The sequence below is a fragment of the Solenopsis invicta genome, chromosome 10, assembly GCF_016802725.1.
Source record: "Solenopsis invicta isolate M01_SB chromosome 10, UNIL_Sinv_3.0, whole genome shotgun sequence".
NCBI classification, from domain to species: domain Eukaryota; kingdom Metazoa; phylum Arthropoda; class Insecta; order Hymenoptera; family Formicidae; genus Solenopsis; species Solenopsis invicta.
The window spans coordinates 10,959,682-10,987,665 of NC_052673.1; the positions used below are offsets into that span (position 1 = coordinate 10,959,682).

General features: G+C 40.0%; 1 protein-coding gene across 1 annotated transcript in view; it reads left to right on the top strand.

Moving 5' to 3' along the window:
- LOC105205322 (homeobox protein DLX-5) overlaps nt 1-26,037 on the top strand; it is a 36,608-nt gene extending 10,571 nt beyond the window's left edge. The window contains exons 2-3 of the mRNA XM_026134598.2: nt 17,118-17,346; nt 25,668-26,037. Coding sequence (XP_025990383.2) covers nt 17,118-17,346; nt 25,668-25,911 — 473 coding nt within the window. The 3' untranslated portion in view covers nt 25,912-26,037. The remainder of the gene's footprint in view (nt 1-17,117; nt 17,347-25,667) is intronic.
- Nucleotides 26,038-27,984: the final 1,947 nt, after the last annotated feature.

The following is a 27,984-nucleotide window of genomic DNA, read 5'->3' on the forward strand; positions in this document are numbered from 1 at the left end:
AGAAACAATAACCGCAACAAATGACGCGTGTAAAACGTAACTGCACTCGCGTTTGGCGCGTTCTGTACGGTGGACGCGTAACTGCAAAATCGAAATATCGAACTTTCTACTGTAAATACGCCAAGTATTTTGCCATAGCAGCAGCTCTTAACGGTCATAACTTCTAATGAGACGTATAAAGAACATAATTATACATTATTTCACAATTAGTATACATTATTCTACTATTATTATCATATCACACATGTTGATTTTTTTTATATTTTAATTAAAATTAATTAGACCTATCGTTCGTTTTTTCCAGTAATTATCCAACGGATCTAATAGAACTTGATTGATGGAATTAAATCACACGGTACACGTGTACAGAGACGTTGACACATGGCGGAGAGCGAGAGTAGGGGTGAGCGAAGAGGAGAGGAGGCGAAGAAACGCCGCGGGCGCACGCATGCGAGTACGGGCGCGGGCGGGTTTCCGTAGAAACGATAATTATTCAGGCTGGCATTACGTAGTAATTAATCTGGAGGCAGATTAGAGCCGAGCAACGAGCACGGTGTGGGCCACGGTGGGCGTTGACTGATCGAGTTAGCGTTGAGTTAGGGATTTCGCTGGGCGAGCTTGGCAGCCCCCGTAAGGTCAGGCGCGCTCGTCCATCATCGCCACCCCCCCTCGTTTGCTCGCGCGTTCGTTGGTCGCGATGCCCAACCACTGCCGATGGGTTACGCGCCGAACACGGGCGCGAGGAGAGAGAGGGAGGAAGTTATATAATTAACGTGACTTCAGTTTAATTTCGCTGCGGACAATTAGCGCGTAGACGCGAGCGAGCGAGTGAGTCGGTCGTCTCGAAATGTCCTGGAGATGATCCTGAATGAAACGAGAGAGACACTGCGTCTCGGATCGTTTCCTACGCAAGGCCTCGCCTCTACATTAGGCGAAATTAGAGATGAACGATAACATAATCTCTCCGCCGTAATGTCTTCTTAGTAATTTGAAAGATTTCTCTGTCTTTCTTTTTGGCATCGTATTCGTTAAATATTTATTCGATGTTAAATAAAACTTTCGATATTGAACTTGCTAATTGAAATAATTAATCTGCTTTGAATGCATTTAATGGTGGATTTCTATGTTCTTACTCTTTTCCATAAATCTTTGCTTTATTTACGAATTTTATATCCAATAATAAAAGTTGAAATTTAGACCGACATATGTGAATAACGCAATTAAGAAGGAGAAGAAATTTCTCCATTTTGCAATCAAAGTCTGGCGCTTAATAATACCTCTGTATCAATTCATAAATACATTTTATGTCCTTTTCTATCTCATTATATAATTTTATCTTTGCCTTTCTTTTATTCTTTTCTTTCATTTTTTATTCCATACACTTTTTTCTTTTTTCGTTTTCTCATTACAGATACTATCACATATATTCTTTCAATTCTGTTTTTTTATTAAATCTGGTGCTTAATAATACCTCTATCAATTCATAAATATATTTTATGTCCTTTTCTATCTCATTATATAATTTTATCTTTGCCTTTCTTTTATTCTTTTCTTTCATTTTTTATTCCGTACACGTTTTCTTTTCCCTTTTTCTCATTACAGATACTATCTCATATATTCTTTCAATTCTGTTTTTTATATATATTTAATTTCATTCCTAGGATATTTTTTATTACCGTATTTTTTGCTTCTTCTTAATATTGCATTTCTACATAAAACAGAGGATTTTATACAAAATAACTATTATTACTACTGTCACAGAAAAAACCAGTATCAAATATTAATAAGATCTAAGTAAAACTAATATATATTCTCTCCATCAATTATTATTTCATATATAAACAAAAAATTATATTTTTGCTTATACGTGAAATAATGATAATTTTGCTTACATACGACTGTCTTCTTTAAAAAATTTGATAATCTTAATTTAGTAAAAGATTATGTTTTTATTGTAATATTATATAATAGTTTTCTAAAGATTACAATATGATTCTTTTGATGATAATAATAATACATATTAAAATTCTCATCCTTAACAATATTATTTTTTATACGATACTTTTTTCTCTCATGAAAGTTATTGATGAATATATAAATTATGAGAATATATTTTTTTATAAAACTATTTTGTATGTAATTTATGTCTGTTTAACACTATACCACTTCTTTCCAATATTTAACATTTTGAAAATAAGAATCTTCTCACAAAACAAGAACGTTCTTTTTTTTTCTACTATTATTGCACACTTAATAATATGAAATTTATTCATCGAAGCTTACGTGCATTAATGCAAAGTCTGGCTGACAAATCTCGTTAGGCTAGTAATAATTCATCAGTCCCGACGACAAAAGAGCGCGAAGGGTCAAATCGCGCGTGCAAAACGCGATATTTTCGCGAGGGTCAATTGATCGGCGTCCGACCGCACACGGAGCATACAAGCTGGTCTGCGCTCTCTCGCGTGTGAGATACGCGAGAGATCGGCCGAATTCGCCCCTATCTCCCGCTTCGATCGAACCTCCCCCGAGGCCGCGGAAAAACGCGGCCCCCGGCAAATCTTTTGACGTAGGCACGTCGAAAAAACGCGAGGCCGCGCGGTGACGATATTTTATCGCGAAACCCCGGGCGCGCCAGCGCCCAACCCCGGGATGGGCGGGGGAGAGCGTTACGGTTTCCGGCATATCATTCGCGATTTTTTTTTCCCCGGGTCCCCGGAGAAATCGACGGGATTTGCTGGCGGGTCTTCGGCGGCACGTCAGAGTGAATTTTGCTGGACCTTGATCGCGCCCGCCGCGTGCTTGTCATGACGTATGGATGACTGGACGCGAGCGAACTTGCCGGACTTTGCCTTGTACTTTTCCCCGAGCAGTCCAGTCACTGTGGTTAGGACATCTGCAAACGTTAGTCTCGAGACGCTTAAAACCGCAGAAATAATCTATGAGGGACTCTCAAAAAAATTGAAACCGTTCAGTGAGAGCTGTAATGCGCAGTAAAATGCGCTGGTCAGGAATGAGGAGATAATTAACAGATCGAAAGTTAAGCGTGTCGATGAAACGTATGAAAAGCTCGCTTTTATATGCGGGTAAACGTGGGGAAATGTATACGCGCCGCGGTTTATATTACGCTCAGAATATATGACCGCCGCTTTCGAGAGGGTAACTGTAAATAATGCAGCATCTCGCTGGGAAATAATTCGGTCTTGTTTGAGAGCGGGGGAGAACGTACTCGTTCTCTTCGACGCGCGAATGAACGTGCCTCCATCTAAGGATACGTTACGTTATTAATTAAAATGATACATCGTGAAACGATATGCGTAGATAACGTCTCCGATCAACTTGCGGGCGTCAAACGCGCTGCACTTGGAAAGTTTAAAAACAAAAGGTCGTAATAGTTGAGAGTTAAGAGGGGAATAAGGCGCGCCTGACTGCGGCGTCTTTTTAAGAGCCTGTATAACAACGCTCTAAAAATGTTTGCTGGCAGATTAAACGCTCGTTCGCGGCGGAAAAGCGGACGTGAGAACCACTGATACGGCACTCACCGTAGGCTAAAGGTATTGAGTTTTATCGCGAACACGTGCGAGCTTGCTTAATTTTATGCGATTTTTTATCGACGCCTCGTAATATCGATAATGTAAAGGCACCGCTGCTTCACCTCTCGCCCCATCTCTCGCCCCTCCTCCGCCGCCATCCAGGTCGAGGGTCTATATCAAGTTATGGAGTTTGAGAAATGATCGGTGCCCGCGCGACTCTCACATTTCCCTTTTCCGATCGACGCGAGACGCGGGAGGAGGAACTTCCCATGCCTCGCTCATTCCGAAGTTTTCGACGTTGCGTAATGATCGGTTAACTAAATCTTAACGCGCGGAAGCCAATTTTGTTAGATCTTGCGAGTGACGCGATCGTAAAGTGATTCATTTTACGATTGCTGTGCCTACGATCATGAAACTAATTGTCCAGACGCAGAATATGGCAGTTTGTTTTGCTACTGAATTTGCCAGATTATAATTTTTCAGGAGAAACTCGATCAGAAGCAAAAATTCTTTTTGTCAGTGATACATTTCTGTGTCAACAGTATGTTTTTAATTTGTAATATAAAATAAACTTCCTCGTATAGTATCTTGCGTTTCTGGACAATTAGTTTTGTGTCTGCAATGTATATAAGATTAACTTTTATATTTATATTTTATCACAATTTTACTATTTTTTAAGCACATTTTGAGATATAAGCAAGAACAGAAAAAGATTGATAGAAAGTACAATTGGCGCTTTATTGCAATTTTACACTAAATAAATATCGAATTCTATTGAATTAGTTAGAAACAGAGTTGGCAAAAATCATCTTTTTAACATGTTTTAAAATCATGTTTTAAACGTGTTTTAAACACATAATATCTTGTCAACCCTGATTGGAAATGAGGTAGATTCAACCAATACGTCCGTTCCAAAACGGACGAATAAGAAATCTTGTAGGAAATACCGGATGATAGTAAAATCTGTCAAGCGTTCCAGTTATAAAATCTCGAGTCTTATTGTAAAAATTAGAAATTCTGGTTTACCAAAGCGCACTCAATCATATACCTCTTGTTTATATAATCAAATCATTTTTCTCAGCACAGGAAAAAGTAGATTGGGTGATTTAGCTATAGCTTGTTGCGCGAGTCAGCCTCGCTCCTACAACCAAGGAGATTTGATAGTTTTACAAAGAAATTATGTCTGAATGAATTGTTAGAGCAATTAGTTCTTTGTTACAATGAAAACTGCTAACGCAACGAGTTTTCTTTATTACGGCAGCAAAAGTATGCGCCATTAGCTAGCAGCTTTGTTAAAAATTTTCGCAGAAAGTTATCTCGCTGTAACAAATTTGCTATTCTATTTTAAAAAATATGATTATAATTGCTAACTTTAGTCAGCTATAAAACTTTGCTACTTTAACATAAAGAACTAATGGCTGTCCGCATATTACGGCAATGGATCTGTTGAATCAGTGCAGTTCTTGTTTTAACAAATCTTTTTCCATGAGTGTATTTAAATACACTTTCAATTTTTTTAACATCAGGTTAGTAAATTTTTTTTAGTTCGAACACGAGTTTGCTTTTAGAGAAATGTATCATTGGCAAGAATTTTCACCTCCAATTATTGAGTTTGTTCATAAAAATTACGATATTTAATGAATGTGTAAGATAAAAAATAAGTTTCGAATATTCGGAACTGTTTATACATGCGTGAGTACGATTACATCTAATTAAATAATCTATCATTAAAAGATAGCTTTATAGCTCTATCTGCGATTCTCACGTGTCGAGTTGTTATCCGCGCGCGGATGAAAGAGGCGAAAATGGGACGAAGAAGCCGTCGAGTCAGTCCATTGAAGGGTTTTCTCGTCGCTTCTTACGGTTAAATGAGTAGACGAAACGGCAGAAAACAAGACGACGTCTTTTGCAATTTTTCTTCCCGCGAAATTCGTTTCTTTAATCTTTCCCGAAGATCGGACGTAAAATTTAAAGACTTGTAACACTCCGCGTTTCTTACTCGGGCGCTCTTGAGCAATTTTCTCGATTGGAACAGCATCGACTTTACATTCTTGGAAACGTTTAGTTTTCATTCTCCCTCTCCCCCCTATTCCCCCCTTTCCCCTCCTAGTTAAGCGCTAACAAAGCACCAGCACTCCCATTACTGTAACAGCGCCGCAGTTATCCTTGCGCTTTGCGAGGCCTGTGTACCTTATACGAGCGCAACGCTTCGCCGCGATTCCTCGAAAGACTTTAATTACGGAAAGAGTGTCCAATTTTGCCTTAGATATGAGTTGTTGGAAATATTACATTCCACTTATCGCGCGCCGTCCTTGTCCGGGAGATCGCAAAGCGATGCCGCGAAATGGCTTCGCTCTTTATGATTTCCGTCAGAGCGCGCAGCGCTAACCGAATTGTATGTTAATCCCTATTAATCGCGATACTCCAAACCAAGAAAGAAAGAAGGAAGCGTCAAGAGGCGAGAGGGGAGAAAATGAGTGGCGCGGGTATACGGCCCGAGCATACGGAAGGCGTATCCGAGATATTAGGCGAGGGCTCGCTACGCAGAACATTAATTTTATATAGGATGGAGTATATGCCTTCTACGAATTCGTTTAGTGCCATTTAGTTGTCCGCTATGTTGGTTCAATTACAACCGTCGGCAGGTATATATATATACGCGTGTAAACGCGCGTACCGAACGTATACGTACGTCGGCGCTTTCTAAATGCGCGTGTAGATTTTACAGCAGGTCGCCCGGTGGGAGCCCGGTAATTCTTCGGTACACGGTCCCTCGTAAAGATTTAGTTACAGATAGCGTTGCACCTGAAATTGCACGTCCAGGGGCAGGGGCTCTCCCGGCGGCAACGCGGCGCGGCGCTTGTTACCTCAGCGAGCGACTCGAGTGCGAAACTCGCCGTGTTTTGCGCCCTTATTTCACTTATACGGATTCCGCCAGGTCCGACTCCGTTACGTCCGAGAATATTTGAAATCTGAAACAGCGAGGCGAAGAAGGGACCGGCGTCAGGTAGGAAAGGAGATTCCCGTTCATCGGTCGGGAAAAGCATCTCTCTGTCGAGACACGTTTGTCAGGTGGCCGCGTTTACCTGCGTGTATACCTGCGTGAGCGTTAAGACGGCGACAGATAATGTTCAAGAACTATTAACCTGGGATTAAAGAGGCTAAACAGAGACTCAAGAGGATTATCCGGAGGGGATTAAGAGGGTCCGCGTCGAGGTTTGGCGCGCGCCTTCGCGACAAGCGGGAGGGCGAACGAAATTTGCAAGACTCGTCGCCGCTGCCGCCGCCGCCGTCCCGATCGTCTTCCTCTCTTTCAATCGACGGCCGGCCGTCGTCGTGGAATTCGCCGCGCGCAGAAAACAATTTACTTTGAAGGCCGCAAACTCCATTACCGGGCAGAACGTGCTCCGAGTAATGACTTTCTCTAGGCTCGCCCGCTGTCGCATCAGCGGCGACCGACTGCTGGGCGCGCGGCGGGTGCGGGGGATTGCGTCACCGGATGATTCCCCCGACCTGGCTCTTTCTCGGCCGCGGGAGGAACCGTCACCGTTGCGGAATCGCTCTGCAAAGGTTATGTTACAAGCTCAGTAGGTCACAACTGTCAGGACAAAACTGTCGACAGCGTTCTCCAGGAACCGTCGTGTTTAGGAAAACCTGTCAATCCTTATTAGAGCTCCTTTTTGCCTCGTGTTCTCTTTATCGAGGCTCGCGTCGGTTATCCAGGGATTTCGATCCCTGGTTATCGTTACTTCGACTATTTCGAGCTATTTCTGAAATATTGCTCTTTTATTGCCCCCTTCACGCCGGCATGCGGTTCAAATCCAGGGCATGCAGATGCGCGCAGAGACAACCGAGCGGCGCGTTTCCGCGCCCATAAACTGCCTGGGTGCCGCGCGAACGATGGAAATTATCGGTGAACAAATTGTTCACTTCCGGCGTGTCTACCTTAAGACGACGCGAACCGGTACTCGCTATTACTCACGTTGTTCCATTCAACGATCGGCGGTTAGTTGGTTTTGCAAAGTGCCATCGCTTCGTGGCGGAAAACCGCTAAAATTATCCGAGTTGGTTTAATCGACGAGCGACGAATAGTATTTTAGATTTGATGGATCGTTCAATACTATTATTTCTCGGCTAAGGCGAGCGATAATTGTTGAGCGAAAGATGAAAATCAGGGCGACAAATCGGGCGCGAGCATCGGACGTTGACGGACTGTAAAAACGATCAGGCGAAACTTTGGCGCGTATATAGAAAACAGTCGATAGGAAACTTTTGCTAGGAGGCTGTTGTGCCGTTTATTTACGCCGACCATTTTACGGCGACGCGCCGCCATCTTGTTTTTACGACCACCCCGCGGACCAGGCTCTTGCCACGATCTTTAACACGGTGGCGAACAAATCTCGCGATATATACGCTGTTAAAAATCGGCAACGGAGTTTAATACGATGTAACGAAAGCAAATTTCAAACAGGTACACTAAAAACATTTGATATATTTAATGTAAATTTAATGTTGTTAAAAGTGCACAAAATTTCACGCACATACTTTTCAGTTATAAGTACATCAAATTTACTTTATAACTTAAAAGTGCATTAAATTTCATGACATTTTTAACAGTGTAGATTTTGCAGTTTGTTGTGTTGAAAGAAAATTTTCAATTGTTATCAAATTCTTTATTTATGTTATCGATCCGTGTCAATAAGTTTCGCGCGCACTTCGATCCTTATTTTGAGCAATTTCCCAATTTTAATTGTGCTAAAAAATCTGCAGTTTCTTGACACAGGCTAGATTGCTTTGATTTACAGTCTTGGCCAAGAATATTAGACATCTATATATTTTTTATTTTTCTGAGGAATACTTTTACCAGTATTATTTTACCAGTATTAAATAATTGTCCTTCGTTTCAAGGATTCTTCAACTTGTGTACAACACCAGCAATCAATAAGAAATAGTACAAAAAGAATTCCGGATAAATAAAAAAATATAGGTGATCAATACTTTTAGCCACGGCTGTACATGACGTTATTTCGTTATATTTCTGTAAAAGCGATGTTTTAATATTTAAAAGGATTTTAAATCTTTTATTCTCAAATAATATAGAGTGATATAATATTCATTATTTCTATCGTTTTATCTTTTCCACTTCGAGAGAGCGAATAAAGAAAAGTCCTGCCTTTTGACACTTTACACTATGTTTTAAAATCACAATTGGAAATATAGAAATTTTCTTCAGAAATGTCATCTTGACAGCCGGTGAGTTCCTTAGCATCGGGAATTGTCGACGTCAAGTTAAACGCTTCGACCACAAAGATTCGCCGGCGTAGTATCCTGACCGAAATTGCGCGGTAAAACGGCCTCCGCGCGCGATGTCGAAGTCGCTTTAACCATCCGACAAATCGCGACGACCTGAACTGTCGTTAAACACGCTAACGACGCTGTGACTACGGTAACCGGGCTACCGTACGGCGATGTTGCTGGACACGAAAGCGCGATCCGGCACGAACCAATTTCGCGCAGACAAATCGAACGTTTGTAACAAAGCCTATACTCTCTAAATCGTAATCAGTGTTCATTATTCACTGAAAGACGGTGAATAACCCGATTTCAGTGCTACCCTGTCAGAAAAGATTTCTATCACGGAAAAAATAGATTTGTTGAAACGACTAAAAACTTGACAGATTTAACGGATTCATAGCCGTAATATACACAGGAAAAAATTTAGTATCAAATCAACAATCCATTGTTTCATATATAAGCAAGAATATGAAATCTTTTTGGAAGAATTTATAATCTTAAATAGACATAATTTGCTTACATGAAGAGAAAAATTATCTTCATGTAAGCAAATTATGTTTGTTTAAGATTATAAATTCTTTCAAGAAAATGTTATATTCTTGCTTATATATGAAACAATGAATTGTTGATTTGATTTTAATTTTTTTTCTGTGTAAGGAGCCAGTTTTCTATAATGTTAAAGTAGCAAAGTTTTATAACTGAATAAAATTATAACTGGCGATTATAACTTAATCATATTTGTTAAAATAGCACAGCAAATTCGTTAATAGAGCGGGACAATTTTCTGTGAAAATCAATCGAATATATAGGTAAAAATTTTTAACACAATTACTAGCTAAAATGGCGCATACTTTTGCCGCTGTAATGACGAAGATTGTTACGTTAGTAGTTTTCATTGTAGCAAAGAACTAATTGCTTTAACAATTCATTCATTGCTTTCAGACACAATTTCTTTGTTATGAAATCTCCTTAGTTATAGGTGTCAAACTTGCGCAGCAAGCTATAGCTTTGCTGAATCATCCAATCTAATTTTTTCCGTTTAATAATAAAAATAATAATTAATATACCTATCAGATATATGTACCGTGAAATTTATAAACATATGTAAACATATTTAAATCAAGAAATGACCAACAACGATCAAAATGAATCTTAATACTCAAATGATATAATTTCTTAGGTGACTTAATTTATATATACATTTTCTAGTTTCCCAAGTATTGCAATAAAAGTATATCACAATGTTAAAAATTAAATTAATAAAATTTTTATGTATGTGCTCTAATTAACAATTTAAAATCAATATAAAATTGTCAAGAGCTAATGAACAAAATTAGGTCACCGTGCTATTATAAACAGTTTTAATAAACAAATAGAACATCATCAAACGTCATTGGCAGTCTAATTAATTAATGTAGTAACTTGAAGCATATATATAATTTCTATGATGTTATTCCTTGCAACATTCAAAGCTGTTTTCAAATTATAGATGCACAGCTTACACCATTTTATTCTCGTCTTGATTACGGTAATACACGTATGCGAGAGAAATTCCGCGTGCGTTTCGGTTAGACACAATATGTTTTCGTAATTTAATTCACCGAAGACGACCGCATTTACGGTTGAAACGTTTGATGATATTCCATTTGTTTATTAAAACTGTTTACAATACACGGTGACCTAGCTTTGCTCATTAGCCCGTGACAATTTTATATTCACAATATTAAACATTAATTAAATTCAATGACAAATGAGAGTCGTAAACGCCGATATTTTTTGCATAAATCTTTAACAATTCTATATTCTTCAATTATTACATTGACTTAATAAAAATACATTCGTACGTTTCAGCGTCCTTCGGAAAGCGTATGAATGTATTTTTATTAAGTCAATCTAATAATTGAAGAATACGGAATTGTTAAAGATTTATGCAAAATATATCGGCATTTATGACATCCATTTGCCATTGAATTTAATTAATATTTGAAGTTTTCACGAGTCGATTATTACACTATTGTTTTCAGTTTTTCACAATATTAAATTGTTAATCAATTTAATAATATTGATGCTAACAAGCATTTATAAAATCTCTCTTTCCCATCCCACAAAATTGCAAATTCTTTAACAGCTCTTGGAATAAGGGGAGAGGGTTTTATAGATGTGCTTGTTAGCATCAATATTATTAAATTAATTAACAATTTAATATTGCAGTATTACTTTTCTGGTTCAATTAAAAAGTTTTATTTCAAAACCGAATATGCGGGGCATGAATATTCTTGACGTACTTAATCTTATTGCACTCTTATGCAATATAAAAATAAAGCAACATTAAGATGAAGTCTATAATTCTCATTCTCCTTGATTGACTTGTTATCTCGAGACGAGAGTGACACATGTAAATTTCGACTTATATAGTTCTTGAATTTAGAGTAAAAATCTGCTTGATAGTATAATGCACGACAATGATTAACTGTTGCGCAGTTCGGGATACCAATTAGGGTCCGCATGGACAAGCGCTCTTTCGTAAGAAAGATTCGCATGCAATGCATTATAATTAACGTATTCACGGAAAGCCTTTACCTACGCATAAAACGAATCCTTATGCTGTAGGATGAGGTACTTGTGGTATCCAAGCGAGTTCCCTTCGATTACATAAAAAAAATTTTTTTTTTTCAAATTTTCTTTTTTCAACTCAACTTATTGTTAAATCAAGAATATTGTGAGATTTGCCACAAAAATTTCCATTATCTAATCTAAATCCGTCCGAGAAAATTAACGGGACAGCATCAAGGTCATTTTATTCTCGAGATTTAATGATTTTTCCATTTAAGAACAAACTATGCTTCTCCCAGCAATAATTATGATTGTCCCTATTTCAATCTCATTTATGATAAAGAAGAGTAATAGCACTGAATCCAGAAATCTTTTCTGTGGGTATATATTTAAAACTATATCTGATTCCTATCAGCGCGAGAGTATCTCCTTCTTAATCAGACTCACAGTAAATGGTCAGTTGATAGTTGCAGCTATAAATATATGCATTGCGAATCAATAAGATTTATTCAGATTTAGAGAGCAGACGTATTCAGACGTATTTAGACAAGTCCTTCCCGAAAAATATACGTCAGATTAATTACGTCCGCTTCGTACAAGACAGGTCTTTGCTTCTGAAAACAGTTGCGATGCGAGCGAGCAAGCTACACTCCCGTTTAGTATGTCAGATCGGAAACTGGCGGCGCCTTAAACACAGTTAATTAACAGAAATCGAGAGTGTTATCGAGAGTGTTATCAAACGCTAAGTTATGGCTAGCAGTCGGGGGCCTAATTGGTTTTACGAGACAATCGTCTTCTCTCTTACTCGATGCCCCGAAAGTTCTGATCGCTTCACCGTTCTCATTCCTCGTAACAAACGCCAATTAATTGTTTGCTATCCATCGTATACGTTGAAACATTATTCGTTGAAATTTCGATATGCATCCGCTAAGATACCTTGAGAAAAGAAAAACGGAAAAGTCAAAATAATGTCATATTAATTCAATTTACATCAGTTTTTGGTCGATTTTTCTCTTTGTCTTGGAATAAGTGCGAAGACTCGCGTTTAAAAACGAGCATTAAATGTTGAATGTGAATAATGGCCAGAGGACACTATGCAGATTATGAGAATTGGTGGCACAATAGACAACGATCGATGTTTGGTAAAAGTTATCAACACAATATCCGAAAATACACTCACAGAAAAGATTTCTGGATTCAATGCTATTACACTTCGATTCTGTGTATCATAAAATGAGATTAATATTAAATGGAAAAATTCTTAAATCTAGAGTGAAATAATCTTGATGCTATCTCATTAATTTTCTTAAATAGATTCAACTTAGACAATGGAAATTTGTGATGAATATTTGTGGTCTTACAATTCTTGATTTATCAATCTTGGGAAAATTTGAAGAACGTTTTTTTTTCTGAAATATCACGAAAGCCCACAAGGTAGCTGCTCGCTTCGTAAACACCAAAAATATCTCGTCTCATAGCCAAATGATTCATTAGATCTGTAAGGACTTAACGTTGTACGCATAAGCAAAGGTTACCAAGTCTCCGTGAATGCGTTGATTATATTACATCGCATGCTAATCTTTTTTTGATATCCCGAATTGCGTAGCGATTAATTATCGTGCGTTATAACATCGAGCAAATTTTATTCTAAATGTAAAAATACACAAACTAAAATTTATATATTACTCTTGTCTCAGAGAAATATAAGTTAATCTTATAAAGAAAAGAACAGTTAGTTTACAATTAATTGATCGTGTAAATCGCATAAATATTAAGGATTTTTTTTTTAATTTGTATAATATTTCTGTGCAATACTTTTTAGGAGAATAAATCCTTAATATTCACATCCTTTATACGATCAAGTAATTTGTTCGTAAATTGGCTGTTCCTTTCTTTATATTTTGCTTTGCAAAAGAAAAACGAGCGTTTATAGCATTATTATTTTCAAGTTAATCTCATTTAATTCGATGGAAGAGAATAGGAATTATAGATTTCATCTTAATATTGTTTTACTTTTATATTGCATAAGGTTGCAATAAGATTAAGAACATCAAGAATATTTTTAGCCATGTTATTAGAAATCTCATCTGAGAGGATATCTTCACTCGGTTCTTGGTCTTTTCTCGTCTTACCTCGACACCGAGTAAAAGTCGGGCGATCTTACAATCCTACTGTGTTGCCCCTGCTAAAGAGATAGGCTCGTGTCTTTTTTGCTCTTTTTTTTCTTTTTTACAGAAATACAACGGTCGGTGGGTATATCTATATTTATGCCGAGTAACGCGTCACGTGGAAACGTTTCCATCATCTCGTCCGCTTCATGAGAGCTCTAGCTGTCGGAGCTTTGCGGGTCCGGATCCTTGTATCGCGCGTGTGTCCGACCATTCCGCGAAGGAAGGTAATTACGAGTGTATTACGAGAAAAAGAGAGAGAGAGAGAGAGAGAAAGAGAAAGAAACCACGTCTCTCGGCGGCCGCTAGACTAGTATGCCGCGATAATAGAACGAAGTATAATAGCCACTACGCGATTATCGTCCTAATAAGCGCAGGCGATGACGCAAGAAAGCCTTTCGCGCGGGCGCGCTCGCAGAATAAGAATGTGAGAGGCCAATGTGAAGCCGAAGCTCGTGCATTACGCGATCGGCGACCGCCGACGAAGGACCGAAATGGGAGTCTTGGGGCACAAGATACGGGTGCAAGAACGGTCCCTATTTGTCCTTTCACAATGCTTACGCCGCATCGCCGTAATTACGTCGCCATTCGATGGCGGCCTGTCAGCGCGAGGCAAGCACTGTGAGAAATCAATCGCGCGAGTGCATACCCGGTGCGGTCTCACGTCGTATAATATCAATTGCAATCATTATCGTCGCGCGTACATGTATGCGCATTAAATGCGTGCTTCGTATATCCACGGATGGTCGATTAAAAACCGCGGCACGTAAATCATGCATTTCTTCGCGTAAGTAACGTGGAATCGAGATTAATCGTGCCGCTAATGAATCCGCCGATCGCCCGGTACTCTCTCTCCGTATTTTTTATTTCTTTTTATTTTTTTATTTTATTTTATTCCACCACGCTCGCCGCGTAATTCAATCCCGATTTAAGAACTATTAGAGGTCTCTTATCGTTTATATATAGATAGAGTTAATTGCTTTAGGCTCGAGATACTGCGGTTCGCCCGATACACATTTGGACGTTTACAGATCGATAAGGAATCGCAAATGAAGGCGTAATGAGATTATTATTTGGATCGCTCGCGATTACCGCGCGACGGGGATGTATTTCTGGACGAGGAGTGGCGATAAAGGACGGACGTAAAACGAGGGAGGGGTTGGAAAAGAGGGGAGTGCATAATGGGATAATGTTCGCTCGATGGCCCTTTTACCCTTTAACGATGATTCCTCCGGTTTCCAGCAAATTGCGCGGAGGAGGGTTCGACGAGACGCGCGGCGCGGAGAGAAATATATATATATATATACCCAATCCATTTCGCGTTTCGGTAAAAATTCGACAGATTCCTCAGCCACTCCACAGACTCCTAACTTTCACGAGGGAAAAACGCGCCTCCAATAGAACGGACGGCAGCACTCACTCACTCGCGTGTGTATTTGTATAAATATCACTTAAAGGCACGCGATCCCTCGATCGAGCTCATGCGAGGCATAATGAGAGGGTCTCTGAAGCGTATTACTCGTGTTATTTAGCAGTAAATCAAAGTTGGAAATGTAAACCGTTATATCGTACGCTAGTTATCTAGCCATCCCTCGCTTCGGGATTGCGTTTTGAAATGAGTATACGTCGGCTGCGCGCTGCACGGCCTCTGTGCATGGTATTGCAAAAATGAGTGCACGCCTGCAGGCGGGCAAAACGACGCGATACGAATTTTGCAATCCAAACGTGAAAACGAATTTTTTTTTGCGCTCGTGTCCGCGAGATTGCGCATTCCCGTATTCTTAATCCTCTAATTAATTCGGTGAACGCAGCTTGAATGAAGTCTCCACGGGCGGAGGGCGGGAAGGGGAGGGGGGAGGTGAAGCAATCGCGGGAACAATCGCGCCCAAGATATAAACGCTAAATTCACCTCGGCACTCGGATTTTCTCCAGAGGCCGCGTTCCAATCCATTAGCGGACGACCGTCGTCGTCGTCGCAGAAGCCGCGAGGGCGGCGGCGGCGGCGCGCGGCGATTCGTTTTACAGCGATATCTGGTACAACACAGGTCGCCTCGTATCTAGCGGCCCGAGCGAGCCTCCGCTCCTTTATTGGGTCTCTCGTGAAATTGGTAATGTCGTGTACTTGCTCATTACGTATGCAAATACACGCGCGCACCGCACGCGGCATTTAGCGTATATAGTTTCTCGTTACTCGCGCGCTCGTTACTCGCGCGCTATTACTACAAGCGAGATAAGCGCTTAATGACTCCGACAGCTGCCTATCGGACATAATAGAAGGGCGGAACGAGCCGATATCGAGCGAGAGGATGGAGAGTGATGTTCGACGAATATAAATTACGATATTGCCCGCTCGAAAACTCCGTCCTCTCTATCGAGTCAATGATATCATTAATATTATAGCGATTCGGTTGTATGGATACGAAAAAGTGACTCGATTGTATTGCGACAATTGATTGCGGTGTTAAGCGTATTTCAAATAAATTCGTAACGGGGTAACCCCGGTACACATATACTGCACCTATTTAAAAACTTAGTCAAGTATTTTTGATTATGTTTAAGGCAAACGAACTGCACCAATAAAAATTGCATACCGTCTGCCATAAAAAAATTAAAAATTACCGAAATATTTGTTTTTTTATATTAAGAAAAGAATTTAAAAAAAAACCCTTACCATATATTCTCATCAATATGAAGAAGTCAATATGCGCAGATAGCAGCAGAGTGCAGATACTTTGCAGATACTCTGCGCAAGCGCAAGTGCTGCCTTCCAATCACAGAGCGTCCGTACTATGGCATTAATCTCGTGCGCTAAGATAAGATGTACAAGACATCAAACAAAGAATACGAGAACTAAGCACTTCCATTTTACCGTACTTCATCCTTTATTATTTCTCTACTTATGTATCACGAAATAGCCGTTCTAAGCCTTTTATATTTCCTACTGAGAAAATCGATTTGATATTGTTTATCTATAAGATGGTTGAGTGTTTTGAGTGAAACCAAGCAAAATTTCTGGTTAGGACTCGAGATTTTTATAACAAGAACATTTAATAGACTTCAATTATCTAGTATTTCTGATTCGTCCGATTTTGAATGGACACACTGTTGAATCTACTAGATTTCTAATTAATGCAACAAAGGTAACTTCTTTTTATTTACAATAATCATTTTACACAGATTACAATACATGATCGTACTACTCACTATGTTGAGAAAGCGATTCGATTCGCTATGGTTTCGTTAATATTAACAGTAAAAAAAATTAAAATTACGACACAATACTAATATGTCATGAGGGCACGTAACAAAGTGGTTGCGTGTAAATTACCTTCGTCTTTTTATTTTTGTCCGACTTCTGTGGCGTAAACACTGGAGTTACCCTACGTGAATTGTTTCATCATTATGTGCCCTATCAGCTACGGTTTTCTTAAAGATACCGCTAGCCTTTTCAATTTAAGCGCCCGCCTACCGAGAATACCGTAAGGGATACGCGCTGACGTAATAGCGACAGAATGTCGCCAGCAGTGTCCGAAACGTCGCTTATCAATGCTCTTTTTTTTTCTTGACGTAGTGGCTGGACCGTTTCCGAGGCGGATCGGTCATCCCTATCAGAACCGGACGCCACCGAAGAGGAAGAAACCGAGAACGAGCTTTACCAGGCTGCAAATCGCGGAGCTGGAAAAACGCTTTCACAAACAGAAATACCTGGCCTCCGCCGAGCGAGCGGCATTGGCGAAGTCGCTAAAGATGACGGACGCGCAGGTGAAGACCTGGTTCCAAAACAGGCGGACGAAATGGAGGTGAGTTCTCGTGACATTTTTGTCGACGGCAGTTAAACTAAATCGCGTAGAATCTCTTCACGTTTATCGGTATTTAGCTTGTCTTTTACTCTGATGACAGTTTTTTTTTTTCTAAGAAGAATGGAAAAGTCAAAATCATGTTTCCTACGGCACCGAAATTTTTCAGAGATAGCTCAGAAATATTTCAACTGAAAAAATGAAACGTTTTAGAAAGATTTCGAAATATTTCTGCTACGTTTCAGAGATATCTCTGAGATAGCAAAATGTCCGCGGTTCTTACACTTGAAATCAGAAGTATTGCAGAAACGTTGCTAATAGGTTGCTGAAAAAATCTAAGCACACTTTCTGAAATATTACCAAAAAGTTATTGAAATTCTCTGAAATATTATTGATCGTAATCCTTTGAGTATAACAAATTTAATTTCTGAAGTACTTTAAACTTAAATTACTTCAGAAATAACGTTTAAATTTGTTATATTCAGACAAATACAAATATTAATAAGTTATAACACAAATTACATGTAAAATACACACAATTAGTGTATTTTTATTTATTCTTTACAATCTAATTAATACAATAAATGTAAGTATGATTTCTGAAATATTTAATAAGAATTGATTATATATATATAAGATATATAATATTTCATTTGCATTCTTGTATTTCCACTTTACAAAGTTAACATACTCCACGAACGGAATCAAAAAATTTTTGTTTGTCCAATCGGCGAAAGCAACAAAGCAAATTTTTGTTAACTTACCCAAAAGCAGAAAATTTGTCTAATTTAAAAAAATACCCGTTTGAAAATTTACTGCACGTGGTAGATTTGAGAATCATTTCTTTTCCAGTATTTCATATCACAAGGTTTTAGAAACGTTTCTGTTGCAACATTTCACATAACGTTTTGCAGAATATTTTCAGAAGTGTTGAACGATGAAACGTGAAAGGTTGAAATCTTTCACAAACTCTCTGCAACAATCGTTTCCACATACAGTCAATTTGACTTTTCTGCCCTCCTGTCACATCGGTTAAAATTGCTTGAAATTTTTCACGATTTGATATGACGACAAATTGACACATTTGGACTTTTCCGTTCTCCTCGGGTTGTTGAGGCACGTTATTACCCTGGCGAATGAATTTTTGGAAGAAAATACGGGTCGAGAATTGCGCTCTCGGAATGTTAATAGCAGGTTAGCCGCGGCCTGACGCCTATATCTGTAAACGCATTGGCAGTCAAATGTATTGGAGTCTCTTCAAGATAAGAAAGGACGAAAACACGTCATTTAGATAAAAGAGGGCTCGTTCGTAGCGCGGGTCCCCGATACCGGGGGCGTCTCGGCGGCGAGACGAGGCCCTGGCGACATTCTCGAGGATTCTCGTATAATACAATATACTTGCCGTGCCCTGACCCCTCTTCCCCTTCCCACGTTTCTTCGTCTCAGAATTTCTAAAATCGTCGCCGTGCTACGTGGAGTCCTTGGATCGTTCTACGAAACGCCGTGATAAAGCGGTAAACTTGCGGAGAAGTTTTCGGAGGGATGACGATAGTTCTGGATACGAGCCACGATCGTTAAATCGTTCCAAGACTCTGTTTATCCCTCGAATTCAATTTTCTATATTCACTTTATGTGAGCGAGACGACAGACATAAAGTTAGGCTTATTAAGTGATGCAGCGTAGCAAATTATAATTTTACAGTGATGGTCTGGCCGTCCGTTTGTCCATTTGTCCATTTGTCTGCTAGGAAACGGCTCTCGGAAACGTCTTAACTTTTTCCAACTTTGTTTTCACCGGTATACCCAAGGATATACAGCCTCCATCGAGGCAAAATACGAGCCAAATCAGTTGACTGTAAAGGAGCCAAACACATCTCAAGGTTGATAAAATTTTTTAACAAAATGTTTCCAATTTTTCGCTGCACTGCTCACTTGCCGCCGTCCGTTGCAAAGGGTTTGTTAAAGATTGAAGCCGGTACAATTTCGACGAGAGCTTCATTTTTAATGTCCGCGATCACCGAGGAAGATTTACTTCGCCGGTAACCTCTCGAAAAGGATCGAGAAATCAAAAATTCTTTCAATTTTAACGAACGCTATTTACAACGGGTATCATCGCGGCGTGCAGCTCGAAACGTCGGGGCTAAAATATGAACATTTCTAATTTTGTTTGCGGTAATTTCGTCTAATTGTAAGTCTTGCAGACTCGGTTACAACTATTATTCAATTCTCCGATCCACTTTTGGATATCAAAGTGATGTAAAATTACACGTACAGTTTGAAAACGCGTCTCCTTTTTTTTTATTTGTCCATTAAAATGTATGCGATGCAAATTATTTCGCTCGATTTCGTCGTTCCTTTTTCAAGAACTCTCGACAATTGCGTAACTCTGACGTCTCGACACTGAAACATGAACCGCACACCTTGATTTGATCTGCATACTCCCGCACCGGGCGAAAGTTGCGAGACTTACGTGTGTCGTGCACGTGCGGGAGCGGTCGAAAAGTTTTTTCGTCGTCGCGAGACGAGAACAGACGTGAAATTCAATTTGGAATCCGACGACACGCATTATCTGTCTCGGTACGCTCGGAAATGTTATAGCCGTGACAGGTACATTTGTCTAGAATGTTACGACGAGTTAGCTTCACGCCGGAGTGACAAGTACATCATTTTTAATTAAAGACGCACGCACGACAGGGTAATCATGCGCGCGATCAATAACGCATCACCGCGCGCGCACGACAGTCTTTTCCACTTCGAACTTTTTTCTCTACTCCCGCCGTTATACGGCGAAATAATACGGAAATCGAGAGAAAAGAAGGGAGGGGATTGAAGGGAACTTCCAAAATTTCATTTCTCGTTCCCTCTTTGAAAATCTTGCATTTTATATCGCTCACTGTCCGTTCACGGTGTGCAAGTTATAATTATAGTAAACTACTTTGTAGGCGCATATTGGGTTTTTTTTGTCTAAACCAATTTTTTATTGTTCTAGACTTTTAAAAAATCTAAAAAATTTAAAGATACTTTTCAGTATCTGTTCTACAATATTAAATAGTTATTTAATCTTGTTCTCAAATGTTAAATCCGTTTTTTAACAAAAATTGAAATTTGTGCCAAGATGAGGAAAAAATGGAAATTTGTTTGAAAATTAATGTATAACTTGGCAGCAAATAAATATAAAAAAAGTAGTTGCAAGCTTAGTAGACTTTAGATTATGATTTAAAAAAAATACAGACACATTTGCAATGGCTCTGAAAAGTATAATTAATTTAACATCCAAAAATAAAGAAATATTATAATTATTTATGAATGCAATAAATGTAAGAAGAAAAATTTTTTAAAAATCAGTATTTGTTATGAAAATGCGTTTACAAAATGTGTATAGTAGATATATTTAAATAATGTATAATATTTTATAACGTAGTTTTATATGTATAAATTGTTATAAAGTGTTATAGAGCGGCAAAAAAAGATTTGTTAAAACAATTGAGAATTTATTGATTTAGCAGATCCATAGCCGTAATATAAGGAGCCAGTTTTCTATGTTAAAGTAGCAAAGTTTTATAGCTGAATAAAGTTAACGATTATAATTATTTATATTTGTTAAAATAATAAAATAAATTTGTTAATACAGCAAGACAACTTTCTGCAAAAATTTAGCAAAGCTGCTAGTTAAGATGGCGCATACTTTTGCCGCTGTAATGAAAAAGATTGTTACGTTAACAGTTTTTATTGTAAAAAGAACTAATTGCTCTAACAATTTATTCATTGCTTTCAGATATAATTTCTTTGTTAAACTATCAAATCGCCGTAATTATAAGTGTCAAACTCGCGTAGTGAGCTATTCAGCTTTGCTGAATCACTTAATTTACTTTTTTTTGTGAGCACAGTTATTAAATGACATTGAATGTGATGCTCATTGTTCACTAGTTCCGCGCAAATCGCATGACAAAAAATTTTTATCTTCCTTCCAAGGACAAATCATTCACCTTTTTTATTTGTGGAGTCTGTTGAGTTCGCTTTAAGCGACTTGCTCTCTCATATTGAAAATTTCCTTGATTTACTTATTTCCGAAAATACTACCATATGTACTGTAGACACAATGGATCTTTTTTTCGGTACACTGTTAAAAATCGGTAGCAGAATTTAATGAAAAGTAACGGAAGTAAGTTTCACGCAGATACATTAAAAAACATTTAATGTACATTTAATGTAAATTTAATGTTGTTAAAAGTGCACTAATTTAATACTATATTTTTATTTATTGATACATTAAATTTAATGTGTAATTTAAGAATACATTAAATCTCATGACATTTTAACAGTGTACAGCCGCAATTTTGACTTTGTGCTAGTCGAAAACGAGTTGCCGACCCGTGGTGTCGCTTGACGAGTAAAATCCCCTCGCTAACAAGATTTTTTAGGAGGGGTAACCAGACTTCGTCCTCCCTTTACTTCGGAGAAATTTTAGAGCGAAATTTCGCTCGGATCAAAAAAGACCCAGTGCGCCCACGACGGAGGATTAAGTTTAATCCTACGTCGTGTTAGACATAATATATTGCGGCAGCCTATCGTGTCATTCTTCAAGCTTTCTAGAATCTGTACGCGATTATAAATTTCGAGCATGTTTTCTGAATCTCTCCGTAAGTTTTCGAGCACACACATCAGTAAAAATTCTTTGACTCACGTCAGTCGATTAGATAAAGTTGAGGACGTCACGATACTTGATCTTCATTCATTTGCGTAAAACCATTTGGAATCCGCAAAAGGTTAAAAGTGTGCCTGACAAAATCGCAGGAAATTTGTAGGGAGAGACACGCATAAGCGCCGCGACGCGATGTAAGCCTCGACGTGACGCGGCACGACGCGACGCGACGCGGTGGCGGCGGCGGCGGTGCGGGTCCAGCGTGCAGCTGCGTTTAAAGTAACGAGATGACTGTAGGCAGAGATGAGATAACTCGGTCTCAATAATTCAGGTACCTAACAGCTTAGCCCTGTCCCGTACATAATGTAGTCTCTTCCCTCCCACATCGCGCACATCGGGCACTCTCTCACCCCCCTTCCCCAGGCGGTCGCCTTCTCGCTTTGACTGCCAATCCTCCGTACCCCCGTCCCGTCACCTCTTTCAACCCCTACACCCCTACGCCAAGAGAGGCTTCTTGGCTTTTAAACTGTCAAACGCTCGAATCCGTTGGCTGAATCGTTTCGATCTCCGCCGGGCCCGACCGACCCCACCGATTCACTTCGTTAAACATTCATCGGTTACGGTGTAGGACCAGGCGTTCGAACACGATTCGCCGCAGCCCCGACACGATATATCGCGCGCGTAATGTAGCTTGTAGCGCAAGAAGAATCAATCGGCACGTACTATTTGTCGTGACTCGGGACGATTAGAGGGCTTCAACGACTCGTCTTCCAATTCTGTTGTCTTGCAAAGTTGGGGGGCACAAGATGTTTACTCGCGTTTCAGCTGTGGCACGAAGAGACGGAGCGACTCGCGAGTAATGTACGGATGAAAAACACTATACGCAATCTGCAACACAGTCGGCTATTAATGAAACGTAAATAATGAAAAAAATTACGAGAGATGCAGCGAGATAATTAGAGAGAAACAATCGCGGGGGGGGGGCGTATTTTATTCGCGAGCCGAGCGCGCTATACGCGTCGGAGTCTGAGCGTGCGCTGAAGTATAAAGATAAGAGTAATGTGTCCCAGGTTGCGAGAGAATACGGTTACGCCGGCCGCAGCGAATAGGGCGAGGCTGCGTCGGGGCTGCAAAATGTAATCGGCACGGCGCCGTCAATTATTAATCGCTAACCGCGTTAATTACTTGCAGCGGCGTAGGTGCACCTGTCACTGCAGCAATGGCGTAGCCGCAATGGATCCCGTAGACGGGCGCGGACGAGCGAGATTCAATTGTTCTAATAAAAGCTAATAAAAGTGACAGCGCGCTAAATCTTGCCCGTTTTCTACTTCGTCTCCGCCCCGCCATTTCGCGGTAACGCGCGATGAACGGTCCGCGTTCGTAATTTAATTTTGAGAATTATTTGGAATGCGATTTGTTCGCGTTGCGATAACGCGCGAATGTAATTAACCCTTTAGAGGCCGCATCGTCTTACTGTTACTAAACATTTTTTTTACTTTTATAAATTTTTATAAATTTGTTTTTACTCCTGGCCTTTTTGATAAGAAACACTATATTTCAATGATAAATGTTGCATACACTTCTATTTTTAATATTTAAGTGTAACTAAATTGCAAACTAGATTCCAAATTTACTGATACATTTTTTGTAAAAAACCGTGAAAAATGAATATGCAGATATGCAACATACTATCTGTTAAAGAGTTAAAACTAGAGTTGAGCATTTACTGTAAGATATAAATGATCTACATGTATACAATGTAAACTATGTAAATTGTGTTTCACGTGTCATCTATATAAACAATATGTATATCATAGAATATTCAGTTTTGTTCAGAAATAGTGAAAATTATATCCCATTCTTTTTATTTTTATTATTTGTTTTATCGATATCAAAGTCGGTTACATGCTTTCTAATTTGCAACAGATTTCTATTTATAATTTTATATTTTAAATTATAAATATAATTATAAATGAAAAAAAAAATTGTTGTATAGGAACCATAATTTGATTTATAATTATGTATAGAATATTTTTTTTCTTTCTTTGACATAGTAAACGTAGTTGGATTATTAAAAAATGTCTCGAATTCTGTCGCAAAATTATAAATCGTCTAAAGCGTGCTTGAAAGCTGGCGAAATTGTGACGAACTGATATCAAACAGACAAGATAATCTTATATACAGTCATAAAACTAATTATTCAGTCGTAGGAGATATTAGAAATGCACTTTATATTACAAATGAAAAGAATAAAAGATACTTTCGATAAAAAAGCATCACTGCCAAAAGTTTTCACTTTTCATCGAGTTTTCCCTGAGAAAAAGAATTTATAACATTAGAATTTATTACATAAAATAAATTGCCGATTTCTATGTCCGGGCAGCTTCGTGACTGTGTATATAAATGAAGAGATACTTTTTCGTATTATATTGTTAGAAATCACCCAAATCCCTTTCAACTCATTTAAGTGACGGCAAGCGCCGTTTCACGTGAACTCGTTTAAGAGATAAAGCGATTCGTTTTTCGCTTAGCGGTCGCTTGTTAAGAAGATCAATCTGACGATAAACAACGGGAATTACAACGTTGAGGGAATCGGAAAGTAAATTTCGAAGAGAGGCGAGCGATCGTCGACGGCACCGGGGCGGTAGCTCGTTTATTCGTGTATCGGGTGAAGAAAATTACAGGAAGTTGTTGAGCCGCGTTGCTCAACTCGCGGCCAAAAAGGTGGGCAAAAAGAGGGTCAACGAGATAGTACCTGCGCCGCGATAGGCCGGAACGCGGTGTAATTCGTGAGAAGGACACGAGGCGCCCGCCACCGGTCTTTAGAAGGTCCACGAGCATTACGCCACAGAAGGAACCAGTTTTAGGAAATTATAACGATCACGACGCAGGAAAACATTGGAATCAAGTCAACCGTCTTTACCACACGCCCGGTACCCGATCCGTCCTGTCACGGAAGCACATTGATGAGAAACGCGACCGTCGAGAAACCGTACCTGGACTAATCCCAACATAGAAACTTTCAGCGATTTAAAAAAAAAAGAAAAGAAGAGAGAACGAGTATATTTTTAAGGGACGGCATTGAAAAACTCGACTTTAACAATCGATGAGGTTGCCCTGTAAAATAACGTGGGCTCGCTTACTCGCCACGCTGAGCGATCGTGCGCGCAAGCTCTATCGACCTTACCAAACGAGTCGGCCATTTTGCGGCGCCCTAATAGACTTAACGCTAGAAAACAGACATCGCGCGAGCCACCCTGCGGCGCAAGGTGGACCCCGCTCCGCTATAGTGACGAATCGAATTAGCTTTATTACATCCGTCTTCTGTTTTCCGCCCAACGACCGCCACTCTATTTTCGCCGTCCTTCACTCCGCCTCCGTTTCCTCTCCCTCGTCCTTGCCACCGCGATCCTTGATGGCACGGCGGCGCAGCGGCGCGCAGCTGAGAGAACTTCGGTTATAATGCTACGATGGTCGATTTAACTGCGTAAGACCACCGTGTCAAAAGCCGGGAAGTTTCCTCGGCAAACTACATCCTTGTATAAACTTGCCTAACTATGACGCGATTTAAGGACCGGAGACACGTCAAACGTCTTTAATTGGGAGGTTTAACTGTAACGATCAGATTACAGGAATAGCTGCGAATGACTGATCTGGAACAACGTCACGTAATTTTGTTGCAGGAGGCAGACGGCAGAGGAGAGGGAGGCCGAGAGGCAAGCCGCGAATCGACTCATGCTGTCACTGCAAGCCGAGGCCCTTGGCAAAGTGGCGTACCCGACGTCGGTGTCCGGGCACCCGGGCGGCGGCCCGGTGTCCAGTCTGGACAGGCAGCAGACGTCGACGACGGCTCTGACCCATCCCGGCGTCGGCCAATGGGCCTCGCCTTACGGCCCGCCGCAGCCACTGGCCGAGCCGATTTGCTGAAGCGCGACGACAATCCGAGAGACTGTCGTCAAGTGAGTCCGCCGTCTCGTCCTCCTCGTCCTTCCTCGCGTCTAGAATCTGGAATGAGAATCCGCAGTCGGATTTGCATTCCGTTTCTTCTTTTTTAATTTACAATAGGTAGCGAACGAGGGAATGCGCATTCATCCACCGATCGTGAGATTAATAACAGAGCAGAGAGACTTTTTCCCTTATTATTATTATTATTTTTTTTCTTTAGGAATAGTATCGACGAATTGTAGGCTACTAGGCACACCGCCTTCCTTCTGCCTTACGATATTCAGGCGAACCACCGAACACGAACGTCCTAAAGAGCACCGCGAAATCGATTGTACATTGCCTTACGACATCATATACTCGGGGCCGCATCATCCATTAGCCACGGCCCGAGATTTTGCCATATAATTGTCACGGTTTGAGCAATTAACCAGCGCGGTACGATCGCGCGCGAGGCGCGATAATCGTCGTGAATTTATCATGTATGTACGAACAATCGGGTCGCGTTAAAAAGCGTTCGTTCCTTTTCGCGGAGCGAGAGGATCATCGTAATTAGCCTCGATTGACGCGACATTATCGACACGTACGTGTCTCGACCCGACGAAATAGAGTCGCGGAGATGAGTGCCCTTCTCGAAAACGTTATTTCCAAATCGCGTTGAACGGGCCGGACGTTCGATAATGTCTTTCTCCCCCCTTCCCCCCTCCCTTTCCGTTACCCTCCTTCCCTTCTTCCCAAACGTGCTAAAGCTACTCGATCTTTCCTAAAGAGAAGCTGCATGATTTTTCCGCGCGTTGTGCATCGTCGAGAAATCAGCGGTCGCGCGAGTGAAGACGCAGCGTAGCCCAAGATCCGTATTCACATCCTTGTTTAAGAAACGGTCGGGTAAGTCTTGAATTTTATGTCGTAGACGCATCAGCGAATGATTGCGTTTAGCAGAAAAAGCAGCTTTGCAAGTGTTGTAAGATTCTTTAACGTAAGATTGGTTTACACTTTCAGATTCGGCAGGAACTAAGGGCAAAAATCAGTGATATTAAAGAATCTTACAACTAAAGAAAGTTGCAAAACTATTTTTTCTGCCGAGCGCGATTATTGGGCGAATTCAAGCCGAAGAAGCGGTTAGGTTAGCTCGCCGAGCGACTGAACGTGATTGGTTAGGTTCACCAGGTAAGAGCCAATCAGGTTCAGTCGCTTGGCGAGCAAATCTAGCCGCTTTGCCGGCTTGAACTCGTCCGTTATCTCGATCGGGCGACGTTATTTTCGACACTTTTTTCCATCGAATAAAAAGGATCTCTTCGTTAGATGTGAATGCGGGCTTGACGGAGCAAAGAAAGAGCTGACGTGACATATCTGTGTACATACTAGACGCCATAGTTGTAATTAGACATTACATACTTGTACGATATATGAAATACTTGTATACGCAGAAGCGCTGTCGTGCCAACGTACCGACGGCGTACGTTCTCTTTGATTGTTAGATACGTCCTGTATATATTATTTCATGCGCCCTGCACCGTGGCAGAATGCAATCAAGATTATATTATATATCCCGGAATATACTATTATTATTATTATATATATATACTGCTAAAAAAAATAAACCATACATACCACACACAACGATCGTCGTTGACGTCGTATGATTAGGTATGTTTTAAGTTATAAGTTCGGTAATTATTATTATAGCGAACGATGTGATGTTATGTAAGTACGTGTAACGTTGTATATACGAGAAAACAATTGAAATGCATATATAAAGTGATTTAACTGCTCTACTCGTTCCTCGGTATCTAACCATACATCCTTGCGAGAAATGCCGACGGCTTGCGTGGGAATAGCACGGAATCAGGCCGCTTAAAGCAGAAACAATTAGTAACAACGTCAGTAATAATTTCATTAACCTAATAAGCAACGATCCATTCTTTGTGGGTAATTAAAGATTTTAATGATCCCTTTACACAGGTATCTCGAACGTCATCGCATCGATTGTAACGAACTTCATTTCGCGTAAAGTCAATTGTGTCTGAAGCTTAAAGGCACAGAAAATCAAGAGAATCA